This window comes from Schistocerca serialis, chromosome 2 (assembly GCF_023864345.2).
Source record: "Schistocerca serialis cubense isolate TAMUIC-IGC-003099 chromosome 2, iqSchSeri2.2, whole genome shotgun sequence".
Lineage (NCBI taxonomy): Eukaryota > Metazoa > Arthropoda > Insecta > Orthoptera > Acrididae > Schistocerca > Schistocerca serialis.
The window spans coordinates 684284316-684307953 of NC_064639.1; the positions used below are offsets into that span (position 1 = coordinate 684284316).

At 41.1% G+C, this 23638-nt stretch overlaps 1 protein-coding gene across 2 annotated transcripts in view; it reads left to right on the forward strand.

Moving 5' to 3' along the window:
- LOC126457810 (lysosomal acid glucosylceramidase-like) overlaps positions 1-22467 on the forward strand; it is a 394424-nt gene extending 371957 nt beyond the window's left edge. For both annotated transcript variants that reach the window (XM_050094424.1, XM_050094423.1), the window contains exon 10: positions 22069-22467. In XM_050094424.1, the coding sequence (XP_049950381.1) occupies positions 22069-22186 (118 nt within the window). In that variant the 3' untranslated portion in view covers positions 22187-22467. The remainder of the gene's footprint in view (positions 1-22068) is intronic.
- Positions 22468-23638: the final 1171 nt, after the last annotated feature.

Genomic DNA, 23638 nt, shown 5'->3' on the forward strand with positions numbered 1-23638 from the left:
CAAATCCGGATGGTCCTACGCCCGCTTCAATCGTAACTGACGATGTCGTAGGGCTGGTGTGCTGCGGAGTTCCATGTTCACCAATTTACGATATACGAGGTGCATTCAAGTTCTAAGGCCTCCGATTTTTTTTCTGATTAACTACTCACCCGAAATCGATGAAACTGGCGTTACTTCTCGACGTAATCGCCCTGCAGACGTACACATTTTTCACAACGCTGATGTCATGATTCCATGGCAGCGGCGAAGGCTTCTTTAGGAGTCTGTTTTGACCACTGGAAAATCGCTGAGGCAATAGCAGCACGGCTGGTGAATGTGCGGATACGGAGAGTGTCTTTCATTGTTGGAAAAAGCCAAAAGTTACTAGGAGCCAGGTCAGGTGAGTAGGAAGCATGAGGAATCACTTCAAAGTTGTTATCACGAAGAAACTGTTGCGTAACGTTAGCTCGATGTGCGGGTGCGTTGTCTTGGTGAAACAGCACACGCGCAGCCCTTCCCGGACGTTTTTGTTGCAGTGCAGGAAGGAATTTGTTCTTCAAAACATTTTCGTAGGATGCACCTGTTACCGTAGTGCCTTTGGAACGCAATGGGTAAGGATTAGGCCCTCGCTGTCCCAGAACATGGACACCATCATTTTTTCAGCAGTGGCGGTTACCCGAAATTTTGTTGGTGGTGGTGAATCTGTGTGCTTCCATTGAGCTGACTGGCGCTTTGTTTCTGGATTGAAAAATGGCATCCACGTCTCACCCATTGTCACAACCGACGAAAAGAAAGCCCCATTCATGCTGTCATTGTGCGTCAACATTCCTTGGCAACATGCCACACGGGCAGCCGTGTGATCGTCCGTCAGCATTCGTGGCACCCACCTGGATGACACTTTTCGCATTTTCAGGTCGTCATGCAGGATTGTGTGCACAGAACCCACAGAAATGCCAACTCTGGAGGCGATCTGTTCAACAGTCATTCGGTGATCCCCCAAAACAATTCTCACCACTTTCTCGATCATGTCGTCAGACCGGCTTGTGCGAGCCCGAGGTTGTTTCAGTTTGTTGTCACACGATGTTCTGCCTTCATTAAACTGTCACACCCACGAACACACTTTCGACACATCCATAACTCCATCACCACATGTCGCCTTCAACTGTCGATAAATTTCAATTGGTTTCACACCACGCAAATTCAGAAAACGAATGATTGCATGCTGTTCAAGTAAGGAAAACGACGCCATTTTAAGTATTTAAAACAGTTCTCATTCTCGCCGCTGGCGGCAAAATTCCATCTGCCATATGGTGCTGCCATCTCTGGGACGTATTGACAATGAACGTGGCCTCATTTTAAAACAATGCGCATGTTTCTATCTCTTTCCAGTCCGGAGAAAAAAAATCGGAGGCCTTAGAACTTGAATGCACCTCGTACAGGGTGCCCCGAATCTCTTGTGCGTGCACCAGCATTGTGCTCTTTCAGCAGAGATGCCACAGATAACCATCTTCCCTACTTTACGGAGCAGACAAGCTTCCAAACCCCACGTTCTGTGAAGAACTGTGGACGTCTAACTACTTAGTGCCTAGTGATAGTTTCACTGTCCTACCTCTTCCCGTATATGCTCAGGACAGCAGCAAGTGACCATTCGACCAGCTTCACCGTTTTCGAGATACTATTTCATATGTTGTGCGTAACAATAATCTGCCCATTGTCAAAGTCGTTTATTTCAGCGGATTTCTCCAGTGGCTGCCCATATCTCCCTCACGGTGATCCTCCATCCCCGTCCTTGTCTGCACCGGTAAACATACTTTTATTACCGCATCACGTGTCCGCAGGCGTCAATCAACAATGCAGTGGGCACTGATCATAACGTTTTGGCTTTTCACTGTAAATAATGCTTTATTTAAGACAACGTATTTCGCCAGGCTTTGCTGTCATCTTCAGGTCTTAAAAAATATTTTTCTTATGAAATGTGTTCAGTTTACGTTGGACCTCACGCCAAGTTGTCATGTGGATAAAAATCAGCATATTACAAAAGGGTTTTCTTTATGATAAGCCATTTGTAATGTGCTGAATTTAATCCACATGACAACTTGGTGTGGGGTCCAACGTAAAATGGGCACGTTTCATAAAGGTTTTTTAAGACCTAAAGATGAGAGCAAAGTCTGTCGAAGCCAGCTATCTTAGACAACGAAATATTTGTGCGATCTAGGTTGTTGAACTCTTTTAGCAACTAAAACAGGTAGCTACTTTGGTCTTCTGAAAGTGAGGAAATTCAATACTTTGAATCCTTATTTACGTGAGCATGTGGAGTGACTGTTGCTGGATTTTTGAGGAAATTAAAGTGGCACATTCTAGTTGTTAGGTTCAATAATTTACTGGATTTTTGGAAAGCTGAATAGTCGCAAACAGGTAGTAGTTGTTTTTCGGTGCTCTTATTCCAAATGACATTTTTCGAGCTCTGCCCATCATCAGATTTCCTGGTGTAATTAATATAACAAATAAATAGTTATACATTTTCTTAAAACACCAGATGTTAACAAGAAAGCGCAAAATCGAACTAAGTGCCAGAACCAATACATACCATTTCATAGCAAAAATAGCTTTGACAGTTTTTTACTGACTCATACCTTCACGCATTAAAAGATCTGACATATAATTTAAATTTGGAAAGTGTGATGTTGGTCGTGAGAAGGACTACGAAAAACTGCTACTTCAGTGCGCTCACAACTGCTAGGTAAAGCAAGCAGTGCAAAAGGCGCCATCTTACGGCATTACGGCTGTGCAAATGCCGATATGTTTACCAAAAAATTAAAACAATAACCAATAATAACGAAAAGTACATGTAAGCCTGCACAAAGGCATATTAAAATACACATCGCAGTAGCACAAAGTACAAAAAAGTATATTAGAAAATTGTTGAAAAAGTATTTTGTCTTGGAAAGAGATGACTCGTCGAAGATTACAAACGGATTTGTTCAGATTTGCAATTACACTTGTGGACTGTTTGTCAAATATAAAACATTAAGACATTTGCCCCATCCTGTGGTTTATTATTGCGGCTATCCACAAGTCAAAATGTTTACTGCCCATTAGAACAGTTAAAAACGACAACAAAAATACTACTATTGTGGCTGTACGTAAAAAATAATAAAAGTAAAGGTTATTGTCTGCCTGCACTGAAGCACAATCAAAGAAGCATCACTGTAATATATGTGCATGAGATTGTGCCTTTCAACATATTAAAATATTTATTTATCTTAAAAGGATAAAATACCAAAATTACAGAAAATTTTGTCTTTATTCACTGATCAGAGCAGTACATAAGAGTCTATACATTTCAAAGTTCAAAATTCCTTTTGTACTAGAAAAAAACAACGTATCATACTTACAAAAGGACTTGTTCTGATATGCTGTTGCGCTTCGAGAGACGTTTTCCTCCTGAACCACTGATGAACCTAACTAACACTGTATTCACTAACCACTGTAGGGAACAAAAAAAATACTAAAGGGAGAAGTGCTTGTCTGTACACCCAATTTCAGAAATGTGGTTACAAACGCTATGAAAGTTTTTACGTGACTCTCACAACAAATCGTCAACAATACTAAAAAAACAATTACCAATCACTAATGATATATTCTCCAATTCCACCAAGATATCCAAGTTGTGTCCCTTTCTGTCTCAGTGCAGAATTGTCTTGCTACTTTTAAATTCTGCTGATGTATGGCTTTCATCTTTTAAATAGAATCCTAATGCGCTACTACTGTTTGTATACCCATGTTCTTTAAGGGGACAGTGTATGTGAAGTTCATTGAAATTTGACATTTTCTGTTTTCTACACCATAATGTACTTTGGACTTCCCTGGACATTTTGGTGTATAATACATTAAAATCAGACAACTGTGAGACCTTCATATAATATTTTGAATGTTGATGTGTGACTGTCAAATTTCGTTGCTACACATATATTGCCACATTTGACCAGTCATATCTTGGGAACTACACAGCCTAGAAGGCTGTGAATTGCTTTGTTTTGTGCTTACTGCTACGTCTCAGAAGTTGGCATTACGAATAAACAAATCAGTCCTTTGTTTCTGATATTTGTTTTCGTTGAAAGTAGTGTGATTATCTGCTATTTTTGTAGTAAGCTACCTTCTTTTGCTTTTTATACGTAAATAAAGTGACTAAGCGTAGGCTATTATTAGAGATAACTGTGACAATTTAGAGAAGATGAAAAGAGCTGTGTGGAGCACTTTCTTTCGTCGAATATCAACCGATGAAAAGCCATGTCATGCTTTGTGTCCACCTCCACAAAATACTTGGTGTAAATATAGGAAAGCTGAATTTTCTGGCACTCTGCATGAATTTACACACACACATTCTCTTCCTTTGGCAGTAATGGAGGCAATCAAACCTGTTTACAGAGATTTGGCAAATCCTGAGCTACTAAAGAAGTGTTTACACGGGAAGACCCAGAATGTAAATGAGCCTTCAATAATGTTGTGTGGTGCCGAGTGCCTAACAATGTATTTGTTGGCCTTATGACTCTAAAGTTAGCAGTGTCTAGGGCTGTAATCACTTTTAATGGTGGAAACTATGAAATATTTAAGTATCTGGAGAAGTTAGAAATAAGATTTGGACGGAACACACATAAAGGACTGCGGGAACTGGATAATCTTCGTGTATGTGAAGCAGAGTTAGCTGCTCAGCAAATGACAAAAGAAGCAAGAAAGATAAGGAGGACGGAAGCACTAGGCTGTTGTGACACTGAAGAAGACACAGACTATGGGCCAGGGCAATTATAATGCATAAAGCACGCAGAAATGTAAGTCTTTATAAGAATTTGTAAAAAAAAAAAGTTTTAAACCTCGATATCTCTGAACTACATTTCTTGCAATAAATGAAAAAAGTACTGATGGTAGAGACATGAAATTTTCATACCATACCAAGAGTGAGATTCAACACATATGGAAGTAGAATAATTAAAATATTCCGAGTTGTTTTGTTTTTGTGTTCATTTACATACAAAATTCTGTCAGAAATAGAGTATTGTAAAAAAAATAGATAACGTGTCCCACAATACCATTTTAGTAATAATTCTAGTTAAGTGTATCTAGAAAGGTGCATTCAATAGTTATGGAAAATTTTAAGTTGGTGTCTTAAAAAGTTTCCAAGAGAATGGATCACAAAATTCGATAATTTAACATTGGTGACATAGGACATACAATGTCCCCTTAAACCTCGTTTTGAACTCTCACCCTGTTCGTCCCACGTAAAAACATTCACATGATCCGCGTTTCAGTTTACATACTCCTGTTTTACGAAATTTATTTTGCACGAGTTCTAGACTGTGCCTCAACAAGTTCCCCAAATGTTAACTGTTTGGAATGCTAACTGAACGTTTAACATTTTTTTACAAGTTTGCAGTCTTTTGTGACACTGGTCCAAAAACCTTAAGGTGGAGTGCTTTTCATCTTCTCTACGTCCCATTTTGTCTGCGGAAACTTTAGGAAAAACTTTTTCAACTAGCCTCCTAATATTAGCTTCATCATACCCATTTGAGAGACCGATCTGTACAATTGTCCCGATTTCCTTATTTAACGAATCCTTGCCCAAATCACTCTTTGCTAAACTCTGGAACATATATACAAAAAACCACATTGTTTGGTCTTCAGGGTGGCAAGGATCTAGCAGGATGATAAGATCTGATAATGCTGGTTTCCTAAAAATACCTAGTTTGATCTGTGAATTTCCTCTGGTTATTTGTATATCTAAAAAACTAATGGCCCCTTCCTTTTCAGATTCAGTCGAAAACTTAATATTTTCTTGCATGGATTTTAATTTCTGGGGTGCATGTTCTGTTTCTTTAACATTATCCGCAACGATAATGACATCCACATATCTGTAATACACAATGATTTTTTCTTGACACAATTCCCTATGGGCATAAAAAATATTTTCCAGATTATTAATAAATATTTCCAATAAAGTCCCTGACAGCCTCGAACCCATAGGCAGAGCATCTTCCTGAAAGAAAGTTTTTCCATTGAACGCGAATAAATTAAAAGAAAGCGCAAGCCTTGTAGGTTTGATCAGCTGTGTTCCATATGCATACACAATAGTGAGTGTTTCTCCTATTGGTATGCTTGTGTACAACTTTTTTTATATGAAAAGACATAAGGATGGCATTTTTGGCAGAGTAAAGTTTTTCAAATGCTGTACCATGTCATAACTATTCTTCAATGTATATTTCCTGTTAACAAAATAATAGGAGCTTTGACAGACAATCGCTACCGGGCGTATAGGCATCTGCAGTTCATGTAGCTAAATTTGGGATTTCAGAATAGGTTTTTAGCATTCATCATTATAAGTCGTTTTTTCTTCCAACTTGTGTGAAGGAGGGCGTCGCTATTGGCAACCTTTGATCTAATTTCATTGGCATATTTAATAAGAGGATACTTTTTAACTTCTACAATATTATTTTCATTAAAAAATCCACAGTTTTTCGTAGACGTCACGACCGACGTTCCCATTTCCCAAGTTTAAATTATGTCACATCTTTTGGTTCGTGAATGTATGAGTAAAGAACAAACTGTCAAAGTTATTTTTGTTATGAAATGGTATGCATTGCTCCTGACACATAGTTCGATTTTGCGCTTTCTTGTCAACATTTGGTGTTTTAAAAAAATGTATAACTAATTATTTTTTATGTTGCTTACAGCAGAAAATGTGATGATTGGCAGAGCCCGAAACATGTCATTTGAAATAAATGCACCAAAAAACAACTAGTATGTGTTCGTTTGCGACGACTTAGCTATTCGATTATATTAATGATAATGGTTACATACCTCTACCGACAGTCAGGCCGACGTAGGTGTTTGGTTCATGGTAACTGCTCTGAACAGGACATTGCAGTAAATTCACTCGATAATCTGCGTCCCACGATATACAGTGATTCTTCCCGTTTCGCGGGCAGTGGCATTGTAGTATAGTTACCATTTCCGGACATTGTCGCATTGTGGGAAGGACACTATAACCTAAAAATGTATATAATAAACACGTTCGCTCATTTTTATCGGCTGAAACTAATAGTCTAAATCGTCACCAGAACGAATAGAGACATATCATCACACCACTCCCACCGAATTTAGCCTCAACGGAATTAGGTACATACTTTTTATAGGGGCTTCCGACAGATCCACGCAGCCACACCATCCAATAAAATCGACCCCAATTTCTCCATCGACCAATGACGGCGTTGGTTACCCCACTCGTAACGATGTTCTGTGTTGATGATGTTTGGTTTGTGAGGCACTCAACTGCTCGGTTGTCAGCGCCCATACGAAGTCCCAGTTTTTTTCACACTCCAGTTTTCTACGTAGTCCAGTCTACCACTGTCACGAATGAAGATGACGATGATGAGGAGGAGGAAGACAACACAAAAACCCAGTCCCCTGGCAGAGAAAATCCCCAACACGGCCTGAAATCGAACCTGGGACCCCGTGATCCAGAGGCAGCAACGCTAGCCACTTGACCACGAGCTGTGGACACGCGATGATACTGTACCCGTGCTCGAGCTCTGCTCAGTAACTAGGCCATGAAAACCGAGTCTTTGTCCCTATTTTCCTATCGTAACTCGCTGAATTATAGCTGCAACAGAAGTTTTCTGCATTGCATGAATATGAGGTCCGATCAATGTTTTGTACACTAATTTGTATCCTTATAATTTACTTTCAAATGACTACAAGTAATTTCACTTACTGTTTTCGCGAGGCTCTACACCACAGTAACGTCGCTAACATTAGATCTTGGTACAAATTGGATGTTAGAGGTAAAATCGCAGATATTGTGATCACTGGAACCTTAATATCGTATGTACCCATTCCAATGTATTAGTTGTTTTCTCTGTGCGCGTAACGGTCTTCGCACAAGCACGTCACCTAATTAACTACTCTATATTTTCTGCACGGTCGTAACTGCACCACTAAGTGAGCTAGGTCTGTCAGGGCAACAGCCTCAACGGGTGCGGGGCAAAGTCAGGACATGCGGGGACCAAGCAGCAATCGGAATTGTAATTGTCAACTGTCGAAGCTGTGTTGGTAAAGTACCAGAACTTCAAGCGCTGATAGAAAGCACCGAAGCTGAAATCGTTATAGGTACAGAAAGCTGGCTTAAGCCAGAGATAAATTCTGCCGAAATTTTTACAAAGGTACAGACGGTGTTTAGAAAGGATAGATTGCATGCAACCGGTGGTGGAGTGTTCGTCGCTGTTAGTAGTAGTTTATCCTGTAGTGAAGTAGAAGTGGATAGTTGCTGTGAATTATTATGGGTGGAGGTTACACTCAACAACCGAGCTAGGTTAATAATTGGCTCCTTTTACCGACCTCCCGACTCAGCAGCATTAGTGGCAGGACAACTGAGAGAAAATTTGGAATACATTTCACATAAATTTTCTCAGCATGTTATAGTCTTAGGTGGAGATTTCAATTTACCAGATATAGACTGGGACACTCAGATGTTTAGGACGGGTGGTAGGGACAGAGCATCGAGTGACATTATACTGAGTGCACTATCCGAAAATTACCTCGAGCAATTAAACAGAGAACCGACTCGTGGAGATAACATCTTGGACCTACTGATAACAAACAGACCCGAACTTTTCGACTCTTTAAGTGCAGAACAGGGAATCAGTGATCATAAGGCCGTTACAGCATCCCTGAATATGGAAGTTAATAGGAATATAAAAAAAGGGAGGAAGGTTTATCTGTTTAGCAAGAGTAATAGAAGGCAGATTTCAGACTACCTAACAGATCAAAACGAAAATTTCTGTTCCGACACCGACAATGTTGAGTGTTTATGGAAAAAGTTCAAGGCAATCGTAAAATGCGTTTTAGACAGGTACGTGCCGAGTAAAACTGTGAGGGACGGCAAAAACCCACCGTGGTACAACAACAAAGTTAGGAAATTATTGCGAAAGCAAAGAGAGCTTCACTCCAAGTTTAAACGCAGCCAAAACCTCTCAGACAAACAGAAGCTAAACGATGTCAAAGTTAGCGTAAGGAGGGCTATGCGTGAAGCGTTCAGTGAATTCGAAAGTAAAATTCTGTGTACCGACTTGAGAGAAAATCCTAGGAAGTTCTGGTCTTACGTTAAATCAGTAAGTGGCTCGAAACAGCATATCCAGACACTCCGGGATGATGATGGCATTGAAACAGAGGATGACACGCATAAAGCTGAAATACTAAACACCTTTTTCCAAAGCTGTTTCACAGAGGAAGACCGCACTGCAATTCCTTCTCTAAATCCTCGCACAAACGAAAAACTGGCTGACATCCAAATAAGTGTCCAAGGAATAGAAAAGCAACTGGAATCACTCAATAGAGGAAAGTCCACTGGACCTGACGGGATACCAATTCGATTCTACACAGAGTACGCGAAAGAACTTACCCCCCTTCTAACAGCCGTGTACCGCAAGTCTATAGAGGAACGGAGGGTTCCAAATGATTGGAAAAGAGCACAGGTAGTCCCAGTCTCCAAGAAGGGTCGTCGAACAGTTGCGCAAAACTATAGACCTATATCTCTGACGTCGATCTGTTGTAGAATTTTAGAACATGTTTTTTGCTCGAGTATCATGTCGTTTCTGGAAACCCAGAATCTACTATGTAGGAATCAACATGGATTCCGGAAACAGCGATCGTGTGAGACCCAACTCGCTTTATTTGTTCATGAGACCCAGAAAATATTAGATACAGGCTCCCAGGTAGATGCTATTTTTCTTGACTTCCGGAAGGCGTTCGATACAGTTCCGCACTGTCGCCTGATAAACAAAGTAAGAGCCTACGGAATATCAGACCAGCTGTGTGGCTGGATTGAAGAGTTTTTAGCAAACAGAACACAGCATGTTGTTATCAATGGAGAGACGTCTACAGACGTTAAAGTAACCTCTGGCGTGCCACAGGGAAGTGTTATGGGACCATTGCTTTTCACAATATATATAAATGACCTAGTAGATGGTGTCGGAAGTTCCATGCGGCTTTTCGCGGATGATGCTGTAGTATACAGAGAAGTTGCAGCATTAGAAAATTGTAGCGAAATGCAGGAAGATCTGCAGCGCATAGGCACTTGGTGCAGGGAGTGGTTGGTTGGTTGGTTTGGGGAAGACCAGACAGCGTGGTCATCGGTCTCATCGGATTACGGAAGGATGGGGAAGGAATTCGGCCGTGCCCTTTCAGAGGAACCATCCCGGCATTTGCCTGGAATGATTTAGGGAAATCACGGAAAACCTAAATCAGGATGGCCGGACGCGGGATTGAACCGTCGTCCTTCCGAATGCGAGTCCAGTGTCTAACCACTGCGCCACCTCGCTCGGTGCAGGGAGTGGCAACTGACCCGTAACATAGACAAATGTAATGTATTGCGAATACATAGAAAGAAGGATCCTTTATTGTATGATTATATGATAGCGGAACAATCACTGGTAGCAGTTACTTCTGTAAAATATCTGGGAGTATGCGTGCGGAACGATTTGAAGTGGAATGATCATATAAAATTAATTGTTGGTAAGGCGGGTACCAGGTTGAGATTCATTGGGAGAGTGCTTAGAAAATGTAGTCCATCAACAAAGGAGGTGGCTTATAAAACACTCGTTCGACCTATACTTGAGTATTGCTCATCAGTGTGGGATCCGTACCAGATCGGTCTGACGGAGGAGATAGAGAAGATCCAAAGAAGAGCGGCGCGTTTCGTCACAGGGTTATTTGGTAACCGTGATAGCGTTACGGAGATGTTTAATAAACTCAAGTGGCAGACTCTGCAAGAGAGGCGCTCTGCATCGCGGTGTAGCTTGCTCGCCAGGTTTCGAGAGGGTGCGTTTCTGGATGAGGTATCGAATATATTGCTTCCCCCTACTTATACCTCCCGAGGAGATCACGAATGTAAAATTAGAGGGATTAGAGCGCGCACGGAGGCTTTCAGACAGTCGTTCTTCCCGCGAACCATACGCGACTGGAACAGGAAAGGAAGGTAATGACAGTGGCACGTAAAATGCCCTCCGCCACACACCTTTGGGTGGCTTGCGGAGTATAAATGTAGATGTAGATATAGATGTAGTATAGACTAACCGATTAGCGTCCAGGCGTCCACGTTTCAACACCTGACCTGCTACACATGGGAAAATAAGCATTAATGGCTCCCGCTTGCCACATGTGCTTCGAGATACTAACCAACCTATAAAGATACTACTCGTAATAGCTATAGTTATTAGTCTGCAAAAGAAGCAAATACCGATGAAATTATATTCAGTACACTGACATCAGTATAAGTATTTGCACGTATAACGCTAACATCCTTTATAACCGCTCTGTCTTGTACACTCATTTTCTCTTCCTTGTATCTATCTGACAAAACTAATAAGAAATGCAGTATATATTTAGCTTTTACATACACGTGGTTTACTTAGATGCTGACGTAAACCGGAGTTCCACAAAATGGTGGAGATACATTTCCAGTCTGAAAGTCATATGCAGGACACCAACTGGATTGTACATTACTGTATTAATAAAGCTACATGATTTAGATTATATGGTGCAAGATTTTGTGACCAGAGAATAGTTAAACCTATACTCTGCATTGACCATTATAATTGGCTTGTTGCTATCACTGTAACTAAAATGAGAAGTGTCAGAAGTTATGCCCCGTCCAGATTAGCTGGTACCGACAGATTGGCCATTCTTACTACATATTGTCACATGGGCCCACAGTCCTTATGTGCGGTTCTGGGGGGTATTAATACGAAGAACTGTCTTTAGTAAGAGTTACAAGAACTATCATTGGCTTAGTAGACACCAGAAACATTTTATCGGTACGAAATTTAATGCAAACAGACAGTGGTGCAAATGGCTCTGAGCACTATGGAACTTAGACAGTGGTGCACCTGTAAATAATACTGTTTCGAAATGGGAAGGCACTTACGTAATTTTGTGGAAGACTGTTTGTGTGCTGTAAATATAATGTGTTGAGACTACCTACGTTTAACGTCCCAGTAAATGGAAAGACTTCATTATGGTATTGTGCAGCACGCGTAATCTCATTACTCTTGCTGTCTTCGACACTTTCGTTTCAGTTTCGTTGCATAATACACTGGAACAAAAGTTCAGAGACAAGACCATTAGGACAACGCCAATTTTTCACCTTTCTTTTTTGAGATAGCCGGCCGCTGTGCCCGAGTGGTTCTAGGCGCTTCAGCCAGGAACCACGCTGCTGCTATGGTCGCAGGTTCAAATCCTGCCTCGGGCATGGATGTGTGTGATGTCCATAGGTTAGTTAGGTTTAAGTGGTTCTAAGTCTAAGGTACTGATGATCTCAGATGTTAAGTCCCGTAGTAATCAGAGCCAACTGAACATTTTTTTGAGATAGAAAAATAAACTGGAAGGAGAATAAGGAAAGGAAGAATCCTACTCAGCAGGAAAGGCCTAGAGTACACTAAATAACCAGGTGGCACACGAGTAGTCCGAGTAGTCCATATGTAGCGTTGTGATAACCCGTTTACATACGAAGTACGTAGCTGCGTGGCGAATATCACTCGGCCTGTGCTGATGGCCTTTAGGAATATCAGAGTCGCGTGTGACTCTTATCGCCCGTGGTTGGCCTCTCTCATCGTTAGCTCCGTTGAGTCCTTCGCACGTAATAGCTAAGTAACTCTGCGCACAGCAAATATAAGATACTGAGCGTTGTTTCACACAGGGTTATCTTGTAAGTTACATAGTAATCGCTAATTGTGGAGACAGGATAGTGGGTTGGAACTTTACTTTTACTGTGTACGTATTACATAGTTTTCATTATTCATTACAGAATAGTTCTTGAAAGCCGCTGACTATAAAAGATCCTATCCAATTCTTAACGACGTAACATTTAGAACTGACAGTCGGGACTTTTAATTTTTGAATTTATCTTGCTGACAACACATTGCTGTAAACAATTCTCATTTTGAAGTAGAGATTCCTTATTGCTTAATGACCTCTTAAATATGATTCCCACTGAAAATTTCTGGCGGATTAAAACCCTGTGACAGACCGAGACTCGAACTCGGAGCCTTGACCTTTAGCGGGCTATGCTCTACCCACTGAGCTGCCTGGGCACGATCGCGTCCCACCCTCTCAGCTGAACTTCCGCCCTTACCTCTCCCCTACCTTCCAAAGGTTCTATCTGCAAGCCTCGGTCCTGCACCAAGATTTAATCTGCCACGAAATTTCAAATCACCACGTATTCGGATGTACAGTGAACGATTCATTCTCGATGGTTCTTGCTGTATGTGTGCTTGTGTCTAGCTCTAGAGGGCTTTTTATAGACTCTCATGAACGCCTTCCCAATACTGCAACCATGCATGTAAACTCTGGAAAAGTGAAAAGTACACCGAGGTGACAAAAGTCACGGGATAGCGACTGCACATATGCAGATGGCGGTAGTATCGCGTAAACAAGTAATCAAAGGGCAGTGCATTAGCAGAGCTTTTATTTGAACTTAGGTGATTCATTTGGAAAGGTTTCCGACATAGTGATCGCCGCACGACAGGAATTAACAGACTTTAACCGCGGAAATCGTTAGGGAATTCAGTATTCCAAAATCCAGAATGTCAACAGCCTGCCGAGAATACTAAATTTCAGGCATTACCTCTAACCATGGACGAGAGCAGCCGCGTGTGCATAGAGTTGTCAGTGTTAACAGACAAGCATCACTGTGTGAAACAACCGCAGAAATGAAAGTTGGAAATACGACGAACGTATCCCTCAGGACAGTGCGGCGAAATTTGGCGTTAATGGGCTGTGGCAGCAGACGACCGACGCGAGTGCCTTTGCTAACAGCATGAGATGACCTGCAGCGCCTCTCCTGGATTCGTGACCATATAGGTTGCACCTAAGACTACTGGAAAACCGTGGCCTGGTCGTATGAGTCCCGATTTCACTTGGTTAGAGCAGATGATATGGTTCGAGTGTGGCACAGACTGCACAAAGTCATGGACCGACATTGTTAAGTCACTGTGCCAGCTGGTGATGGTTCAGTAATGATGTGGGCTTCGTTTACATGGAGTGCACTGAGTCCGCGGGTGCAATTGAACCAACCATCGACTGGAATTGGTTATGTTCGGCTACTTGGAGGCCATTTGCAGGTGTTTACGGACTACAGGCTTACAAGAAGAACATTTTTGGTGTTTTGTACGTAAATAATAATAATTGGTGGTGCGTTTACTTAATGTTATCCAAAAGTGCATGCGAAAACGAATTTTGAAGCAACGCTTGGGTCGTTTTTTAAAAGAATCCAACTACTTTTGAGCACCATTTGTCGCTGTGGATCATACGTTCAACCACTATTTGCTGTCGTAAATGAAACATCAGTCAAGCCAGAAGGACGGAGTCGTTGTCCATGCATCAGAAAAGTCGAGTTCCCCTACCGCAAAGTAACAGGCCAATGTGACTAAAATGTTATGGGCGAGCTAGCCGGAAAACCACGCGAGAAGAGGCTTGAATTGCAATAGCAAAATGCCCTAAAAGTGCTCTGACAGTGGAAAATTGAGGACTCACGAACGAGAGAAGTATGTTCCACCGCGGTCTTTAGCTCATCTTGCCTTTATTTTTGCTCTCTGCGACTTGGTTACTATCCCTACTCGCTTGACAAAAAGACTACCGGGAGACTTTGTGGATATGTGCGTATTTGCATTTGAGAATTGCAGGTTTCTAGTATTTTGTATGTACTGATATGTGAAATGTTTTTAGCTGCGTGAAGATGAGCAATACTCAAAATTGCAATCTCAATACATAAAAAATGAAACAAGTTTTATGAAGCGTCAGCGGAAACGACTATGTTTAGCAATTACATGGACGGATTTGGACCCATCTCGCACCAGATTATACCGTTGTCTTTTAGCAGGTGTCATGTGGTTCCTGGGGCTGAAGATAAAAGGCAGGAGTGAGCAGCAGAACATGTTGCAGCTGTGCCCTGTTGCTACGCCTCTCTGTTTGCATGGTAGGCTGTGTACTGACCCAGTGGCGGATTTAAACATTTTGTGCCCCTAGTCACACCACATTACACGTGCCCCCCCCCCCACCCCCCCCACCCCCCACACACACACAAAACATGTTTTAAATGCTAACTACTACCCAATCACTTTGCCGTTCCCGTTTTGGGTGGAGCTGTTTCTGTGCTCTGCTATTCGTTGTTCTGAAGGACACGTCAGCGGTCTAGTTGCGCCCAATCAAAATGTAATATGGTTGCTGAACTGTACTTGATGTACGGCGGTGGATAAAACAAAGTTAAAACTGCAGTGTGTTAACACATTCTTCTGTCGAAAGACAACAGAAACGAAAACAAGAAAAATAACTTTTCTTTTGTGGCCTAAAAATTTAGCGGAGCATGTAGGAGAGAACGGATTTTTGTTATACATTCACTTTTAATATGTTATTTTACACGAAACCGCTGAAAATGGAAATAAAAAAGTTGTGTTGCTATCTAAAAATTGAAGCGAACTGTCATACAATAGAAATTAATACGTTCTTTTACAGAGAAGCGTTCAAAATTAATATTAAACTGTCGTTTTACGATTTAATAACTTGAATGTGCAGCAGATAAGAAAAACACATTCGCTGTTAATACATGAATCTATAGGAAAGCGTAAGAAATGAAAATGAAATAGAGATTTTCGTGCCAGCCGCTGTGACCGAGCGGTTCTAGGTACTTCAGTCCGGAACCGCGCTGCTGCTACGGTCGCAGGTTCGAATCCTGCCTCTGGCATGGATGTGTGTGATGTCTTTAGGTTAGTTAGGTTTCAGTAGTTCTACGTCTAGGTGACTGATGACCTCAGAAGTTAAGTCCCGTAGTGCTTAGAGCCATTTGAACCATTTTTAGAGATTTTGGTGCACGAACTAATAACTAAATACAGACGAAGAAACACAGAACTGGAATTCCTATTACATAATTTTACAAATTAACGCGGAAAAATCAAATTTGTTTTGCAATCTAATATTTAACGTGTAAAGCATTAGGGTCAGTGTAGCTAGATGCTGCTTAATAAGTGTTCACAGTACCTTTAATACAGGTAAGGGCTCACTACAGCAGCTACCGCTCTCAACATAGCTCTTTCCAACGGTATTAGCAAAGCTTTTACGTATTTATCGACACAACTTAACTACGTTATTTATTAACACCTTTTCACCTGAACATACTCTCCGATAACGTATATTTCCGCGGGAACTATACATGTCAGCAGACGCCAAGAATACGCATCAGTTGTAGTATACCACAGTATCAGTATGACTTGACTGTACAGCGCAGGGCGGCCTGGGTCATTCGGGTATTGTTGAGTATTGTAGAGCGTCTTCGGTCATGTATGCACGTAAACAAGGAAGAGTTCCGCGTTCTGCCGTCGGCAGTTGTAAAATAAACACGTAATACGTAGTTTGTAAATCCAATGAATGTACTCTAAGTTATAATAAAAATCACATTATAATCTTAAATTTTTTAAACCAATATGAATACATAAACAGACTCGCCAGTCAGCAAAGTTTGCATCTGGCTTTGATGGCAGAAAACTCGTTGATAATATCTTCATAGTTCAGACGGTTATCAGTTAGGAAGACTGCTTCGATGTGAAGAATCGACAAAGAATTCAATCTCTCTACGTAGAACGTAGGTACGACTTCAGTCTTTTAAGAGCCGAAAACGAGCGTTCTGCTGAACAATTTGTAAGGGCCATACATAGAAAAATTCTACGAGCAATGTCAACATTCGGAAACATGGACTGTAACCTCTCTTTTCGTAAAAATTTACGCATTTCGACTGGTATATCACTAATATCAAAAGATTTCAAAAGTTCCGCGGAATGTACACATTCACGAGGGAAGGAAGGCTCTAAATCTGTGTCGTATGACGCTTGGAGTTTTGCTGCACGTTCAGCAATATCGTCAGGTGAACTGTTCTTAGGGTTACTGAAAACTGTGAAGGAGTCCAACAGTGATCTATACCTTTTCTTCCTCCTCACTAATTCGGCGTACGAGTTGTCGAGTACTGGGAGAAATGTTTCGACTAAATTTTTCCCTTCCAGTCAGAAAAACTTCGTCAGAGTCCGCTTCTTCGTCATCAATCTTTTATAGGTGCATTCACAGTCTATATCAGTCACAGTCTCCGTGGATTTATTTTCATAACAGTCGAACATGCCACGAATAGATGCAATAAATCCTACAAGAGATTCATATAATTTATATACGATTTTAGTAACAATTGTTTACACTTCGCAATTTCAGATTTACACTATTAAATCTCTGGAGTATGTCCTTCCAAATTGTCATCATAAATACCGTTTCTAGTCTGCTGAGTTGATTCAATAAAGCTGAAGGCTTATTTCGCAAAAGTGGTTTTTCAAACGTATTATTGGTAATATGTGTGAGGGCTTTGATAACGCCCTCCCAGTTTTCATATAGACGTACACACGCTTCCTCTCTTGCTGACCAACCCAACGTGTTTTTGATAAAACTTTTACCATTTTGCTTTCTGGTTTCATGAAAGAAAGAAGTTTATACCAGCTCTGTGTATAAGCAGAAAAAAAATTATAAAGGTTTTGCACTACATTGAAAAATGAACGTGGTTCCCGACAACAGCTTGCAGCACTGGTACCGACTAAATTCAAAGAATGTGCTGCAAAAGGCACATAATGTGCTTTCAGATTTCGTTCTTTAATGCATGTCTGCAAACCAGTGTAGGTCCCTGGAATATTGCTTGCGTTGTCGTACGACTGACCTCAACAGTCAGTAATACGAGGTGCATTCAAGATCTAAGGCCTCCGATTTTTTTTCTCCGGACTGGAAAGAGATAGTAACATGCGCATTGTTTTAAAATGAGGCCGCATTCATTGTCAATACGTCCCAGAGATGGCAGCACCGTACGGCAGATGGAATTTTACCACCAGCGGCGAGAATGAGAACTGTTTTAAATACTTAAAATGGCGACGTTTTCCTTACTTGAACAGTGTGCAATCATTCGTTTTCTGAATTTGCGTGGTGTGAAACCAATTGAAATTCATCGACAGTTGAAGGAGACATGTGGTGATGGAGTTATGGATGTGTCGAAAGTGTGTTCGTGGGTGTGACAGTTTAATGAAGGCAGAACATTGTGTGACAACAAACTGAAACAACCTCAGGCTCACACAAGCCGGTCTGACGACATGATCGAGAAAGTGGAGAGAATTGTTTTGGGGGATCGCCGAATGACTGTTGAACAGATCGCCTCCAGAGTTGGCATTTCTGTGGGTTCTGTGCACACAATCCTGCATGACGACCTGAAAAGGCGAAAAGTGTCATCCAGGTGGGTGCCACGAATGCTGACGGACGACCACATGGCTGCCCGTGTGGCATGTTGCCAAGCAATGTTGACGCGCAATGACAGCATGAATGGGACTTTCTTTTCGTCGGTTGTGACAATGGATGAGACGTCGATGCCATTTTTCAATCCAGAAACAAAGCGCCAGTCAGCTCAATGGAAGCACACAGATTCACCACCACCAACAAAATTTCGGGTAACCGCCACTGCTGAAAAAATGATGGTGTCCATGTTGTGGGATAGCGAGGGCCTAATCCTTACCCATTGCGTTCCAAAGGGCACTACGGTAACAGGTGCATCCTACGAAAATGTTTTGAAGAACGAATTCCTTCCTGCACTGGAACAAAAACGTCCGGGAAGGGCTGCTCTTGCGCTGTTTCACCAAGACAACGCACCCGCACATCGAGCTAACATTACGCAACAGTTTCTTCGTGATAACAACTTTGAAGTGATTCCTCATGCTCCCTACTCACCCGACCTGGCTCCTAGTAACTTTTGGCTTTTTCCAACAATGAAAGACACTCTCCGTGGCCGCACATTCACCAGCCGTGCTGCTATTGCCTCAGCGATTTTCCAGTGGTCAAAATAGACTCCTAAGGAAGCCTTCGCCGCTGCCATGGAATCATGGCGTCAGTGTTGTGAAAAATGTGTACGTCTGCAGGGCGATTACGTCGAGAAGTAACGCCAGTTTCATCGATTTCGGGTGAGTAGTTAATTAGGAAAAAAAATCGGAGGCCTTAGAACTTGAATGCACCTCGTATCAATGGAATTTGTAGACATGACTTTTAGTATGGCCTCAACTAAGTTTTCTGACTTGTGTCCCAGGTTTGGTAAAAACAGAAGGAAACGTTCAAGAGGTTCATCATTCTCGTTCACATATCTTCATATGAAAGATAACAAATCAATATGTAAAGCGTCCACAGTAGAATCTACTGTTATAGAGAATTTTTGGCGTGTTTTATTTCACTTATAATATTTCTTTTTATTTATTCAGAAAGACGCTCTATTATTTCATCACAAATTGTTGAAGAAAGATAACGTGTATGTCCTAGCCGTGGATTTCCAATCGTTCAATGTGTTCTGTGAGAAAAGGATCAAACTTGGCTATAAGTTCAAGAGACATCATAAAATGACCATTATGTAATGAGTGTAATCTTTCAACGTGTCCATTTAGGGGAAGCCCACGACTTGTTAGCTTCTTCACTACTGCAAGCACCCTTTTTACTTTTTCTGTCTCGACATATGACTCGAAATGGTTATCTATAATTCCAAGTGACTGTTTTCTTGTTAAGAGTGACAACTCAGAATTTTTATGTTCAAGTGAATTCTCATGATGAGATAAAATATTAGAAATATTTTTCCAACCTGCAATACCATTAGTAGCAATCGCGGCCTTATCTCCAAAGAATTTACATGGTGCACAATAAACAGCACTGGTGTTACTGGAGTACGTATACTAGAAAATCAAACAAAGTTGATTCCCCATTTAAAACTTTACAGTAAAATACATTTTTGTTCATATATGTGGTTTTATCGCCTATTGATCCTCTTGGATTAGAAAAATCTCCGATACAATTTTGATCAATGCCACGTTTTAAGAGAATGTCGATTGTTGATTCATTGACACACCATTCTGCAGGATCATCACTAACGAGGTTATTTCTTTTTGTTATGTATGACTCGACACAGTTTTTCGTGAAACTCGAATCAGGAACAATTTGCTTTTCTTCATTTTTAACTGTTGTTTCGTCTGTATTTACTTATTTTACAACACCTGCAGTTCCAGGAACATCTCCCGTACTACTTGAACTCGAAGTTGAACTAGCAACATTTTTTGCGAAAAATTTATCTACTCTACCAAGCGGTCTTAGAACATTTACTTCTCGTTCTCGCCCTTCCTTCGATAATTTTCGAAATGCTGCCCCACTTAATTGTGCACGGTTGTTTTTTTCATTGTTATTCACGTAAGGCACTTACAAAATTGTCAAGCGACAGTCAAAACAAAAGATAAAAATTTTAAAAGGAGAGAAAGAAAGACTGTATCCAGTTCCAATCGTACTACACCGCACATGAGCACAAAGCTTTTTAGCCGGCTGGGGTGACCGAGCGGTTCTAGGCGCTACAGTCTGGACTGCTACCGCGCGACTGCTATGGTCGCAGGTTCGAATCCTGCCTCGGGCATGGATGTGTGTGATGTCCTTGGGTTAGTTAGGTTTAAGTAGTTCTAGGTCTAGGGGACTGATGACCTCAGATGTGAAGTCCCATAGTGCTCAGAGCCATTTTTTGAACAAAGCCTTTTACTTTAAACACGGCACACGAGCTCAAAGATTTTTCCTTTAAACACGAACCGATGAACTGACCAACTCGGATTACTCGACGTAACTGTGATATGAAAAAACGAACATGCAGAACAATTTAATTTCATTGTCAACTGTTTCTCTGTCGTCAGTGAACAGTAGAAGTACACCTGTCGACTGGAATTCGTCTCGTAAAGAAAACGGGGCTGTCCCTTTTTTTTGGCTTCTGTTTCCCGCGTCGCTGGAATTTTAGCTTGGACACAAGTATGTTCTGAATATTCTTGACACTGTCTTTCCAATTTAAAAATCAAATGATTTTTGCAATTTGTTTCAGTGAGGTGTAGTGGATCGACTCTTATCCCACTTATTCTTATAACATTTTAGCGGTTTCCGTGGGCAGAGAAGACAGACCACAAAATTTAAGTAGTCTTGTTGGCAGTTGATGTGGTGTATTGTCATTTGTGTGAACACTGCTGTTATTTCTACTTGCAAGTGCACCTTTTTTCCAACTTAAAATAAAAATAACCTTTACTCGACGAAAAATCTTAGTTAAGAAGTTTAATACAAAATTTGTAATGTCTCGTACTATTCCATTGCACAGAGTGGGAACTTTTATATCGTGCAGGCTGCAGAACAATGAATGAGATGAACGAAAGTTTGTTTTATTCGTATTTTTTGCCAAAACGTAACTAACTGAATAAAATAAAATTTTTAAACTGTTGTGAAGTGTATTTCACACATTATCAGATATTCTGGTTTTGCTCATTTCGTATACACATGTGTTTAAAAATGTAAAACATTCCCAGTATCAACACGTTTTGTTAAAAGGGTGTCATTAAATCAAAGCTCAGATACTGAAGACCACAGAGCTTTCAAATTAATTACAATAATGGAGGGTTGACTTGACACTTGCTCGTAATTTCTACAAGAAATTTAAATAGTGTCAGGTTTGGCATACTGAGACCCACACATGTTACAGTATTTAAGAAACTGCTGATAAGTTTATCCCAGCTTTTCAGGGGTCCCGGTATTTTCACTTGGAAAATATGGTAGGGTTAAGTAGAAGCCGACAACATTCTTGGAATAATAACGTTTCAAACATTGTATTGTAGATTGCCGTCCTGACAGCTTACTTCAAAACATTTTGAACAGTCATTAAAATGATACAAAATAGAAACTCAATGCTAAATTTCCATTCAGTTACCAAGTAAACAGGTTTATTTCCAAGCTTGTACTGTCGAATTTAAACTAGCAAGTTGTTTAACTATATTAAAAAATTTTGCCGTTTGTAAGCGCAGTTATTTTAAAATATAAAAGGTTAAAATGCGTACAGAACCCCCTTAAGGTGCCGCCCCTAGGCCCGTGCCTAGTAGGCCTACATGTAAATCCGCCACTGTGCTGACCCCGTTGTCTGTGTGTTGTCAGGCAGGAGACGCGGCGCTCCGTGGTGGTGTCGGACCCCCAGCTGGGAGAGGCGTCGCTGTCGCTGCCCGCCCACTCGATGCACACGCTCGTCTACCGGCGTGCCAGCAACACTGTCTGAAAGCCGCTTCTGCACCGTAGTGCTATGTAAACGCACACATACTGCTGACTAAATAAACACAAAACTACAGTGTGATGAAATCTACGTTGGGTGTTTCGTTGTTGTACTTCGATTAATTTCCAACAACCCTCCCTCCCCCTTGGTGAAATTTGGTGAGATGTGATGGGTTCCCCCTATCTCTCATGTGAGGTATCCTAAAAGTACGTAAAAAGCAATTTTTTGAAATTTCTTGTAAACGATGATTAAAACACTTTAATAAAAACATGTTTCATGTAGAAAGTGTATTAAACAGTATTTTCAACGTGTGATTAAGAACATTTTATTTTAAACATGCGAACCATGTGTAGTGTTCAATCAGAGAGAGAGAGAGAGAGAGAGAGAGACTGAGACAGAAGGACAAAAAGGCTCCACGAAAATAATATTAACTATTTTGATCCTAAAAAATTAAAACTTGTTTGATGTATTGCATACCTAAATGTCATTGAACCTTTACCTACTTTGCACATGAAAGTCAATATTGTCAGCCGACCGTTGTGGCCGAGTGGTTCTAGGCGATACAGTCTGGAACAGCGCGACCGCTACGGCCTCACATTTGAATCCTGCCTCGGGCATGGATGTGAGTGATGTCCATAGCTTAGTTAGATTTAAGTAATTCTAATTTCTAGGGGACTGATGACCTCAGAAGTTAAGTCCCATAGTACTCAGAGCCATTTGAACCATTTTAACAATATTGTCTGTAGCTTCCTTCGATCCGTATGATTACGTGGCTTTTCAATCTTTTAGTGTATATGATCACTAAGAGGATTCTTGTTGCTGAACTTAGTTTGCTTCCACATACTATTAACTTCTTGCTCGCACATGTGTTTCGACATTTCGGCATCTCACTTAACACTCACATTGTAAAAGTTTTGATAAAAATTCATGTTGAACATAATAACATCGGCTCTGAGCACTATGGGACGTAACATCTATGGTCATCAGTCCCCTAGAACTTAGAACTACTTAAACCTAACTAACCTAAGGACAGCACACAACACCCAGTCATCACGAGGCAGAGAAAATCCCTGACCCCGGCGGGAATCGAACCCGGGAACCCGGGCGCGGGAAGCGAGAACGCTACCGCACGACCACGAGCTGCGGACATATAATAACATCCGCTTTATATGTGTTGCAGAATATCACGACTGACACACTGCCTGACACGCAGTGATTTCGATCAGCGTGGCACGGAACCCTCTGAATATAATCTGATTAGTGTGTGGCACTTCTTTCAAATCTGGGAAACTCGTCATGCACACGTGTAAGTCATGAATTTCGGTTCAGAGAAGCCATTTAGACTGTTGTGGAGTTTAACATAGTCTATGCTCGGGATTAATTTTATAAAACAAAATGTTGTAACTTATATTAATCTACATTCCGTGAGTTTAAAAGTTGACATGAGTTTTTCCTGTC